At 48.3% G+C, this 12,024-nt stretch overlaps 1 protein-coding gene across 1 annotated transcript in view; it reads left to right on the top strand.

Moving 5' to 3' along the window:
* Nucleotides 1-12,024, top strand: part of NOTCH1 (notch receptor 1) — a 101,380-nt gene that overhangs the window by 47,990 nt on the left and 41,366 nt on the right. Inside the window, exons 5-9 of the mRNA XM_058159016.1 lie at nt 1,849-1,971; nt 3,521-3,754; nt 5,463-5,618; nt 7,747-7,932; nt 9,887-10,000. Coding sequence (XP_058014999.1) covers nt 1,849-1,971; nt 3,521-3,754; nt 5,463-5,618; nt 7,747-7,932; nt 9,887-10,000 — 813 coding nt within the window. The remainder of the gene's footprint in view (nt 1-1,848; nt 1,972-3,520; nt 3,755-5,462; nt 5,619-7,746; nt 7,933-9,886; nt 10,001-12,024) is intronic.

The following is a 12,024-nucleotide window of genomic DNA, read 5'->3' as shown; positions in this document are numbered from 1 at the left end:
TCTAGGAAGGTACTTTGCAATAGAATCAACTAGTTCAGAGGTCTCCAATCGTGGCAACTTTAAGCTGGGTGGACTTCAGGTCCCAGAAAAGTTGGCGGGGAATTCTGGGAGTTGAAGTCCGCCAGGCTTAAAGTTTCCAAGGTTGGAGACCCCTGAACTAGGGGGTTGCTAGCTTTCCCTAAACAAGCATTTTTCAACCGGGGAAACTGAAAGTTGTGGACTTCAACTTCCAGAATTCCCCAGTCAACTAGGGCTAGGGAATTCTGGGAGCTGAAATCCACAAAACTTAAAGCTGCCAAGATTGAGAGAATCCACTGACCTTAAAGCAGCTGGCCTTGAAAGTATTTGATTCTCAAATTGGTGCTGGCTAGAAAAGTTGGGATTTGGAATTGCAAAGTTCTCAGAAAGCCCCAGTCCGGAGAAGGCTGGATTACTTACCTCGCTGTTACTGGTTGATTTTGGATTTTCTTTTTGTGACTTCCTGTCTTTGGGGACTCGGATGCTGGGCCAGATGCGGGCTGTTCTCTGCAGGGTGTGTGTGTGTGTGTGTGGGGGGGTGTTTCTTGATGACAGGAGGGCTGTGAAGCTCCTGGGCCAGTTCTTGCCCAGCTTCGGCGGGTTTGCACACAGGTGCATCCAAGGGGGGAAAAAAACATTTTTCTTGGATAGGAACACAGGAAGCAAAACCGATCCAGCCCTATTAACTAGCCCAAAACAGCAGGAACTAACCACACATTTGTCCAGCTAAAGTAGCACTGAGTTAATAAGTGGATGGGGGACCACTAGGAAATCAAGTGGCACTGGAATTGAATTACAGGTAACCGGGCAACCAGTCCTTCCTTCCATTTACAACTTTTGTAAGTTGGCTGGAGGAAAGCTAAAATAAGATCATAAGCACAGCAGCAGTTTCTCTGTTTTGCTTAAGGACTGAGTTGTTGGTCCCCCTTCTGGCTGATAAATGAGTTCTCCCTGTAAAAAACAACAAAGAAATAGAAAGGAAATCCCAAAGCTGCAGGCTAGACTGGGAAATCGGAGAAATAAAAAGCAGAAGAAAATAGTGAAGGAGATCACGGGAAGTAACAGTACCGCTTTATAAAATCCTAGTAAGACCACACTTAGAATTCTGCATCCAGTTTTGGTCACCACATTACAAAAAGGATGTTGAGACTTTGGAAAAAGTGCAGAGAAGAGCAACTAAGATGATTAAAGGCCTGGAGACTAAAACGTATGAACAGTTGCAGGAACTGGGTAGGGCTAGTCTAGAGAAGGGAGACATGATAGCGTATTTTAGGGGCTACCACAAAGAAGAGGGGGTCAACTTAGTCTCCAAAGCACCAGAGGGGCAGGACAAGAAACAATGGATGGAAATTAAACAAGGAGAGAAGCAATCTGGAATTAATGAGACACTTCCTAACTGAAAGCAATTAACCAGTGGAACAACTTGTCTCCAGAAGTTGTAGGTGCTCCATCACTGGAGGTCTTTAAGAAGAGACTAGACGTCTGAAATGGTATCGGTTCTCTTGCTTGAGCAGGGGGCTGGACTAGAAGACCTCCAAAGACCCTTCCAGCTCTATTCTGATTCTGAATATAATGGCAGGTCTCTTCCATACCGTTGTTAAGAAAATTCCACTAAATAAAACATACAATTGATCCTTTTAATTGAGTCAAGCTCTCAATTTAGCTCCAGTTTGTCTGTCTTGGCTGGCAGCGGCTTTTAGAGAAGAGCCTCTTGCTGCCCTGCCTGGGGAGGCTGGAAATTAAGCCTTGGTTTTTCTGCAAAGAAAACTGGGTTTGTGTGGCCCCTGAGAATGGGTCTCACCTGTCGTTTTGCTCCTCCTCCACCGGCAGGTTTTGCAGGCCAGAACTGCGAAGAGAATCTTGACGACTGTCCCGGAAACAACTGCAGAAATGGAGGCACCTGTGTGGATGGGGTGAACACCTACAACTGCCAGTGCCCACCGGAATGGACAGGTGAGGATGTGCCAATAGGAGGTGGGGAAATCGGGGTGCCCCAAAGGAAGGAAAGTCGGGTGAACACAGGGGTGATGTTTGGCTTGAACTTTTCTCCCTTAATTGAATCTGAAATCCAACCACCAGCTTTTTAAAAAACAAAACAAATTTTAAAACGATTAGTCCCTTTTAATAATTTAAACAATACAGTCAAAAAATGAACAGAGGTAGAAATGTTTGCATCTAACTCTGTTTGTCTTTTGGCTGCATTGTTTAAAACGGATATCAAACTAAAGGCCCGTGGGCCGGAACTAGCCCACAGGGTGCTAAAATCTGGCTCGCGGGGCCAGCCTGGAAATATCAAAAGACTGGCCCGCGGTGCCTCTAACGGCCAAAATGGACCATGGGGTGACCTGCGTGCCTCCACGGCCTCCAGCAGCACTCTGCCAGTCAAAACGGGCCGTTTTCAGCCGGCAGGATTGGACTGGATTACAATTATGTGCCTCAAGTAAACACCTGATCTGGATAGAAAACAAGCAACTTCCTATGTTAATACTACAGTTTAATGATAGATTTTATGTACTGTAGGTCCACTTAATCTACAATCAACAATCTATAACTGACAGCCATTTATATTTACTATCCTGGAAATTTACCTCTGCTGTTAGGTTTTATATTATCATGTTATTTATGCTATTATACTTTTTATTATTAGTTGAATAATAAAAATACAATAGTATCAATAGCTTTTCTGCCTGGAAAAGCAATTTACTATTAAACAATGGGGTATACATTTAGAAATAAAAAGTTTAGTGGAATATGAGGTATAAGTAATAAATGTTTGCCTTTTAATAGCTGGTAGAAGAGATAGGAAAATGTTTATAGCAAAACAGGGATCTCCAACCTTGGCAACTTTAAGACTTTGCTGGCTGAGGAATTCTGAGAGTTGAAGTCCACAAGTCTTAAAGTTGCCAAGATTGGGAGAACCCTGTAGTAAAGAACTGTGGAAAGAAGAGAAGGAGGAAAAATGCATATGGAGCCTGTGTCAAACACCCACCACGTCCACACCCACTATGGCCACGCCCACTCCCAGACACCTGCCCTCCCCCCTCAAGCCCTCCGAGGTTAAATACAACCCTGATGCGGTCCTCAATGAAATCGAGTTTGACAGCCCCGGTTTAAAACATATTTTGTTGTGTCTAAAAATAGGACTCGAAAGCAAGACAGCTCTCCTTGGGAAGACTTCCTTCTGATTCCTTCGTCCCTTCCCCATCCATAATTTTCTCGTCCTGTAATATTCCCAGAAAATGCTCAGGTGATTCGGAGAGACTGGTCTGGAAAGTGGAGATTAAGTCGTTAAGTGTGAAAAACAGTCCTACCTCACTTTTTCCAGTGCCGTTGTAACTTTGAACAGTCACTAAACGAACTGTTGTAAGTCGAGGACTATGTGTCTAGCCCTTCCTGCTCTTCTCCTATTGAGAGTGCAATAGAGACTTTAACCTGGACCACTTTGGGGGTCTCTTCCCTCCCCCCCAAAGAATTTGGATCAGCCCCCTTCTTTCTCTTCTAGGCCAATATTGTGCCGAAGATGTGGACGAATGTCAGTTAATCCCCAACGCTTGCCAGAATGGCGGCACCTGCCACAACACCCACGGGGACTACAACTGTGTCTGTGTGAATGGCTGGACGGGGGAGGACTGCAGCGAGAACATCGATGACTGTGCCAGTGCGGCTTGCTCCCCAGGAGCCACTTGTCATGACCGGGTGGCCTCTTTCTACTGCGAGTGCCCACATGGGCGCACAGGTGGGTATCCAAGAGAGAGAGAGAGAGAGAGAGAGAGAGGAAGAACGGTGGCAGGAGCTGAGGTACAGCCAGTCTGAAGGAAAGAAGGACTGGGGAGACATGAAAGCAGCGTCTCGATATTTGAGGGGCTGCCGCAAAGAGGAGGGGGTCAACCTGTTTTCCAAAGCACCAGAAGGCCAGACAAGAAATAACCAGGTGAAAATTAACATGGAGAGATCCAACCTAGAACTTAAGGAGAAACTTCCTGACAGTGGGAACAAATTAAGCAATGGAACAACTTGCCTCTAGAAGTTGTGGTTGCTCCATCACTTTAAGAAGAGACTTTAAAAAGAGACTGGACAGCCGCTTCTCTCAAAAGTTTCCTGCTTGAGCAGGGGGTTGGACTAGAAGACCTCCAAGGTCCCTTCCCTCTCTATTCCGATTTTGAAATTTGATTTTGAAATTTCAAAATTGGAGTGCTGGACACAGCCAGATGGGAAACATAGCCATGGGGAAAGCAGGAACTGCCTAACAGGAGTCGGACTGCACAGCAAGGAGAATTTCATCTCCTTCTGGTAGACATTTAGCTTCTTCTTTCGAAGGTGTGCAAGGCTTGTGAGAGCAGGTGGCTTAATTTCCAGCAGGGTACTCGATGTTCCATGGGACAGTGCAGCTGTGTCACTTTTGCTGCAGGTTGAATAGCCTTCCCCTACCTGCTTCCCTCTGTAGGTGCTCAGATTACAAGAACCTGCTAGGAATTCTGGGAGTTGTAGTTCCAGTACACCTGCAGAGGTTATGGAAGAACAAGAGACTTTAGAGGTGAAGACCCTCACCTCACACTTGGGAGGCTGAGAATTCAATCCTAGACAGCGACAGATGTTTCTCTATCAGGATGCAAGGAGAAAATATATGCTGTGAACTCTTCATAGGTGTCAGGGAGGGCATCCGGCCGGTACATGCTCAGCTCCATTCAGTCGCCCCCAACTCCATTCCGACAAAAAGGGTTACAAGATCGTAAAAAGAAAAAAAAAGTAACAACAAGAGAATGCCTAGTCCCTGCATTCTCAGAAGTCTCCAGATGTTGATCCACAGCCCAATTCCAGCTGCTGAGAATGCACCAAACTCGCTCGGATGGATCGGCGAGGCCTTCTCAGAGCAGCACAGGCCAGGCACTCTGTGGCCATGTCTCCCAACTCCCTTAAACCAGGTCTGTTTAAGACTGTGCAACTGCCATTCACTGGTATACTAATTAGCACCATTTTTAAAATTTCTGTTCAGCCTGTCCAATTTTTGGAGGCTGCTTGGACTCTGTATAGTTTTCTCGAGAAGGTTTTTTTTCAGAAGTGATTTGCCATTGCTTCCTTCCTAGGAGCTGAGTGAGCACGACTGGCCCAAGGTAACCCAGCTGGATGTTGTGCCCCAAGGCAGGACTAGAACACACCATCTCCTGTTTTCTAGCCTGGTGGCTTAATCACAACACCAAACTGGCACTCAGTTAGCCCTAGCTTGCTACATATTATTTTCCTGGCTTTGCCAATAAGTTAAGCTCAGACCCTTTGGCTAGGATATGGTTCAGTATATAGCACACAAGCGAGCAATTCAATAACCAGGTTGCCTCCATTGTGGCAGTGGGGACATTGACTGTCTGTTGGTCAGCGTGTGTTGCTGACGGATGGGGGAGCATCTTTGCAAGTGTGTGTGTGTCTTTCTGAATCCACCCTCTCTGCAGGCTTGCTGTGCCACCTGGAAGATGCCTGCATAAGCAACCCTTGCAACGAAGGCTCCAACTGCGACACTAACCCCGTGACCGGGAGGGCCATTTGCACCTGCCCCACGGGGTACATGGGGCCCGCCTGCAACAAGGACGTGGACGAGTGTTTGCTGGGTAAGGGGCATCGGGGCCGGGGGCACTGGGTGGGAGTGAGACCCGTGGAGCTGACTGGGGTTGAAGAGAAGTCTGGGGAGGGAACTGGAGCAGAAAACCGACCCTTGGAGGCAGGCTGTCCCTTGGAACGAAACTCAGGGAGGTTCGGGGCCTAGAAAAGCCAATCTGTGAATTCTTTTTATATTATTAAATTCATTTGTCAGAGTGGTGCGGTGGCCTAGAGGTGGAGCTCTCGCCTCACAATCAGGAAGCTGTGAGTTCGATCCTAGGTAGAGGCAGATATTTCTTTCTCTGGGCACGATGAGACTATATAGACTAGAATAGAATAGAATTTTTTATTGGCCAAGTGTGATTGGACACATAAGGAATTTGTCTTGGTGCATACGCTCTCAGTGTACATAAAGAAAAGATATGTTCCTCAAGAATTCTAAGGTACAACACTTAATGATAGTCATAGGGTTCAGGTAAGCAACCAGGAAACAATATCAATATAAATCGTAAGGATACAAGCAACAAAGTTACAGTCATATAGTCATAAATGGAAGGAGATGGGTGATGGGAACGATGAGAAGATTAATAGTAATGCAGACTTAATAACTAGTTTGAAAGTGTTCAGGGAATTATTTGTTTAGCAGAATGATGGTGTTCGGGAAGAAACTGTCCTTGTGTCTAGTTATTCTGGTGTGCAGTGCTCTGTAGTGTCATTTTGAGGCTAGGAGTTGAAACAGTTTATGTCCAGGATGTGAGGGGTCTGAAAATATTTTCACAGCCCTCTTTTTGACTCCTGCAGTATACAGGTCCTCAATGGAAGGCAGGCTGGTAGCAATTATTTTTTCTGCAGTTCTAATTATCCTCTGAAGTCTGTGTCTTTCTTGTTGGGTTGCAGAACCGAACCAGACACTCTGGATTGGTGACAGGAAGGGCATCCGGCCAGTAAAGCCAAAGCCTTTATTGTCAGTGTACGTCATGTATACAACAAAATAGGTTTAAACCAATTTAAACACTCAGCTCTGTTCAGTTGCCCAGTCTCCACCTCGCAAGAGATTATGGGGTCGTTAAATGAGGATGATTAAATTCATTTGCCACCCATCTTGGCGGTTAGAGGAGACTCTGAATCGAGACTGTCAATTTGGCTCCAAATTCATCAGCTCATCAAGTCCTTCATGAGGTTTCCTTGATCCTCCACCCCCAAACATTTTATTATATAAAGATAATTAGATAAATACTACTTTAACGAACGGCAGTACCAGATCATATTACCATCTATTCCTTGGATATGGCTCCATTGAAGCTTGGGGGTCAATACCGGCTCCTTCGAGGGACCCCGATTTAGACGGTCAAATCCAACATGGCAGCAGCAGCTCTCTGCCCCTTGGCTGGTCAGGATGTGGGGGTGGGGAGGCTATTTACAGGTGGAAGGAGGAGGAAAAGGTTGCAGTTGGAAAAGATGAGGCTTTTGCTTGGGCCCCTGTATCCAGTGCCCCCTGTAACACAAGTAATCCTCTATTTACAACAGCTTGTTTAGTGACTGTTCAAAGTTACGAGACTGAAAAAAGTGACTTCATACCGTTGCAAGCATCCCCGAGGTCAAATGATCAAAATTCAGATGCTTGCCAGAACTGACTCACCCTTACGATGGTTGCAGAGTCCTGGGATCATGCAAGGCCCTTTGGCAACCTTCGGACAAGCAAAGGCCCATCAGGGGTGGTGGTGGCGGGGAACACGACCAGATTCACTGAACAACCCTGTGTGACGAACTTAATAGCTGCGGTTGTAAAATGGAGCAAAACTCGCTGAACCGATGTCTCAGATGGCCACAGAAATGTTGGGCTCAGTTGTGGTCATAAGACAAGGACTACCCTGTAGCCTCTACAAGTGTCTTCGGCTTTCAAAAGCCCGGGGGGGGGGGGGGGGGGGGGAAAATAGCATTTGCCTTATTTGCTGCAGTGCTGGTTGGACAAGCAGCTGGACAGAAGCAGTGCTTTGGAATTGGGGAGGGGGCGAACCAAGGACAAGAGAAAGACTCAGAGAAGGACCCCTTGTAGCCCTCTTGGCCATTCACACACACACACACACACACACACCCCTTCTGGGGACAGTGCTGAATCCTCCTTTTCCCTCCTGCCAGGTGCCAACCCCTGTGAGCATGCTGGGAAGTGTCTCAACACGGAGGGCTCCTTCGAGTGCCAATGCCAGATGGGCTACTCAGGTCCCCGCTGCGAGATAGACGTCAACGAGTGCTCCTCCAACCCCTGCCAGAACGATGCCACCTGCTTGGACCAGATTGGGGTCTTCCAGTGCATTTGCATGCCAGGTAACCCTGCCAACTCCCCTGTCCTTCCAGGCCCCTCTGATAGGCGGCTCTCTGGGCCTTAGGGGTGCCCTGGGTGGAGCAGTGATGGAGGAGGAAGAGGTGGCCTTCAACTCCTTTGGTGCTTGGCTTGGTTTTTGTAACCGCTCCATCCGTGAGCCACGGTGGCGCAGTGATTAAGAGTGCAGCACTGCAGGCTACTTCTGATGCCTGCCAGCTGCCTGCAATTTGGCAGTTCAAATCCCACCAGGCTCAAGGTTGACTCAGCCTTCCATCCTTCCGAGATGGGTAAAAGGAGGACCCAGATTGTTGGGGGCAAGAGGCTGACTCTGTAAATTGCTTAGAGAGGGCTGTGAAGCACTGAAAAGCGGTATATAAGTCTAAGGACTATTGCTATCTTTCGAGGTGCCCTCCGATTCAGGCTCTTTGCAAGGGAGACGGCCCTGCTCCACACAAGCCTGGGTAGGGGTTGGAGCAGTGCTGGGGTGAGCCAGGACCATAGCAATTCAGAGTCATCCCCGGCTTAAAAGCCTGCATTAAGAAAATGGAATTGCTGCGTTTGTACCCCACGCCAAGCCGAATTAAATGAACCAGATTGTGCTTCCACAGGTTGAATTCGTGCAACCACATAAGACAGTGGCTGGGTTGAATTCCAAGGAATGTGGTAGCTGACTTTGCCCACAACGCAGCCGACTAAACGGATCCAACAAACTGGATTTGCAGAACAGCCATAAAAACACCCAAGCCAGATTTTAAAAATCAAACCGATTTTAGCACTGAATCTGCTCTGAATAGGTCTTTAACTGGCATGATGAAGCATCCCGGATGAAGTTGGCTGGGGAAGGGGGAGAGGGAGCTGAGAATCTTGTGCTCTGCCCTGTTTTTCCAACTTCTTCCTCCTTTCTCCCTTCTTCCCCCCACCCCCATGCCCTCTGCTTAACAAAGGCCCGAATTGATTTTTTGGCAAGAGCATTGAAAATTAAGGGGCTGAGCTGGCAAAGCTAAGCCCAGCTTGGAGGACTTCAAACTTCACTAGGAGAGCCTGGGAGAAATTGGAGGGGTTAGTTTCTGCGTGCCCTAAGATTGGCACCGGGCTGGCCGGCCCTATAGCTGGAAACAGTGCGCTGACTAAGAGAGGGCACACTGCAAGATTTTGTCTTGGCACTCCTGGGTGTGACATGAGTTTAACCCCAGCAGGGGTTGTTTTCATAAAGCCGCAGAGTGAATGGGGAGACATTAGAATAGAATGGAAGGGCTGGAAGGGATCTTGGAAGTCTTCTAGTCCAACTCCTTGCTCAGGAAGGAAGCCCTACACTACTTCAGACAAATAGTTATCCAACCTCTTCTGAAAAACTTCCAGTGTTGGAGCATCCACAACTTCTGGAGGGAAGCTGTTTCACCACTGGTGTATTCACTTACCTTCGCTACTGGTTCGGAACTGTGAGTGCATGCGCTCATGCGCACCACCTCTGTGCATGCGCAGAGCCTTCTGCGCAGAGCGTCTGTGACGACATCCGGCCAGGTAGGCAGAGCCTCCTGCCACCGCTACCTGTTCGCCCAAATCGGGTAGAACCGGTAGAATCCCACCACTGTGTTCCACTGATTAATCATTCTCACTATCAGGAAATTTCTCGTTAGCTCTAAGTTGCTTCTCTCCTTGATTAGTTTTCATCCATTGCTTCTTGTCCTGCCCTCAAGTGCTTTGGAGAAGAGCTTGAGCCCCTCTTCTTTGGGGCAGCCCCTGAGATTGTCGAATTCAATCGGGACCTACCCTGCCCCTTTGTCTTGACCTAGAAGGAACAAATTATCTGTTCCTTCATGTATAAGATTTTTACAGCCGCCCACCTTAAGCAACCATGGGTGGCTCACAATTGCAACAACAGCAATTGTTTTTCCTAGGAGAGAAGAGACTCTGGGTTTTCCCTCTAATTCACTGTTGTTTTTTTCCTCCCTGCAGGTTATGAGGGGGTCTACTGTGAAATCAACACGGACGAGTGTGCCAGCAGCCCCTGCCTGCACAACGGGAACTGCGTGGACAAGATCAACGAATTTGCCTGTGTGTGCCCCGTGGGTACGTTCGGGGTGCGGGGATGGGGGTGGGGGGAGAAGGGGGAGGGCCTTGGAGAAGATGATTGATTTTTGCCTATAGCACAAAGCTCTTTGTAGTGGAGACCAGGGGCTGGAATTAATCCCTGGCCTAGAGGCCATACGGAGGCTGGAGGGTTTAAGCCCAGCCGAAGCAGGCAGTTGGGGAAATGGCTGAGGCAGCAGCAGTGGCGGTGGCAGGGGGATCATTTTGATTTGGGCAACTCGGAGGAGAAGGGAGATATGCTGGGGAGGGGCTCTTAAAGTTCTGAAATCCTCCTTCAAGTATCACCACTGTGATCCATAATTGGGAGAGAAAGCCTCCATGTCCAGGGAAGAAAAGAGAACTCAATCAATCTATTTATTACAGTCTTAGACCAGAGACCAGAACAAATAAAAACACTCAGTAAATATACAGTTAAAAATTCTAATATAAAATAATAAATAGCAACTAAAATCTATAATAAAATCCAGAAATGGGGAAGGGGTTTCAATGGATTTTTACCCCTTTAGTGCCTTCCTTAGCTCAGCCCAAACTGGGGGTGGGCCGGGTCAGAAGGGAGGTGGAAAGCAAAATGGGTGAATAGAGCAAGGGAATAATTAGGAAGAAGGGGTTGTTTTTCCATGCATTCCTGGCGCATTGTGCTTTACCCCAACCCTGGCTTTTATTGACTGTGCACAGAGCCCACCCTTTCCTTGGAATTGGAACGAGGGTCTGCTTTAGGTCGATCCCCTTGAAGTAGGGTGGGCTAAGAAGAGAGTCACCCCTAAGTCTTCTTAGTCCAAGCCAACATTATAAGCCCTGTGCTGTCCAGACTCTTAAATCCGCTCTCCCTCCTGCAGCATTAAATGGGATTCATTTAATAAGTGCAGTGATTTGCTTAATTATAGGCAAAAACAAAAGGTCCTACTTAACCACTTCCTTGCTTAAGCAATGGAAATTCAGCGCTCAATTGTGGATTCTCTGCCACTTCTTCTGAATTATGCTTATTCCTAATGTGCACTAGGAAATGGTACCTCCACCACAGTGGAGGGCACGTTAGTGGTGCAAGCAGGGGTTCTCTTCCCGGTTGCTGGGCGGGCGTGGACATGGTGGGCTTGGCCTAGTCGGCCTCCTGCACCACGGTGGAGGGCGCGTTAGTGGTACAAGCAGGGGTTCTCTTCCCGGTTGCTGGGCGGGCATGGACATGGTGGGCTTGGCCTAGTTGGCCTCCTGCACCACGGTGGAGGAGGCGTTTTTGTCTTTCCTGGTCTGCGGAGGCTTTTCTTGAGCCTCTGGGAGGGCAAAAATGGCTCCATTCCAGCCTCCAGAGACCCTCTGGAGGCTGGAAACAGGCTTGTTTCCGGCCTTCCTGAACTTGCGGTAGGCCCGGTTTTCGCCATCCCCAAGCCTCCAGGCACACCTTGCACTTACCTGCATCCAAAACGGGCCTGGGGCGGGAGGGGTGGGGCAGGGCGGGCAGGGATTTGGAGGTTCTCCGAACTGCACAGATTCTTAGCTAGAGGTTCTCCCCAGCAGCCCACCCCCGAGTACAAGTGGTACAAGGTTCTTCGCACCTTGTACCTCTGGCTTTAATGTCTGCCTGTGCTCAAAAGCACCTGGGTTATCCGTGGGGCTGACTTGGCCTACCCTCCTTCTTGGCCGTCCCTGAGCTGAAAGTGACCTCCATGAAGGAAAGGAGGCCACGCAGATCTTGCTTTGCGGGGCCACATCTGTTGCAGCCACACGGATTGCAGCCAATGCAGAGAGAGACAATTCAGAATTAAGAAGTGGTCAATTTGGGGAATTCATGCCTGCCTCTTCTCTTTGGGAGAGCAAAGAGTTTTGGGCCTGAAGGGAGCCCCCTTCTGTTTGCGAATAGCCGGATAGGGGAACGTTGAGGTTGTGAGGTAGAGCAAGATGTAAGCCGCCCTGAGTCTTCGGAGAAGGGCGGGATATAAATGTAAATTTAAAAAAAGAGGACGGGGGGGGGGCAGCTAATTCATAAAACGGGCTTTGAAGCAGAGGCT

Source organism: Ahaetulla prasina, chromosome 16 (assembly GCF_028640845.1).
Source record: "Ahaetulla prasina isolate Xishuangbanna chromosome 16, ASM2864084v1, whole genome shotgun sequence".
Classification (NCBI taxonomy): domain Eukaryota; kingdom Metazoa; phylum Chordata; class Lepidosauria; order Squamata; family Colubridae; genus Ahaetulla; species Ahaetulla prasina.
Note: the sequence above shows the minus strand (reverse complement) of the source record. Positions and strands in the feature narration are given on the sequence as shown.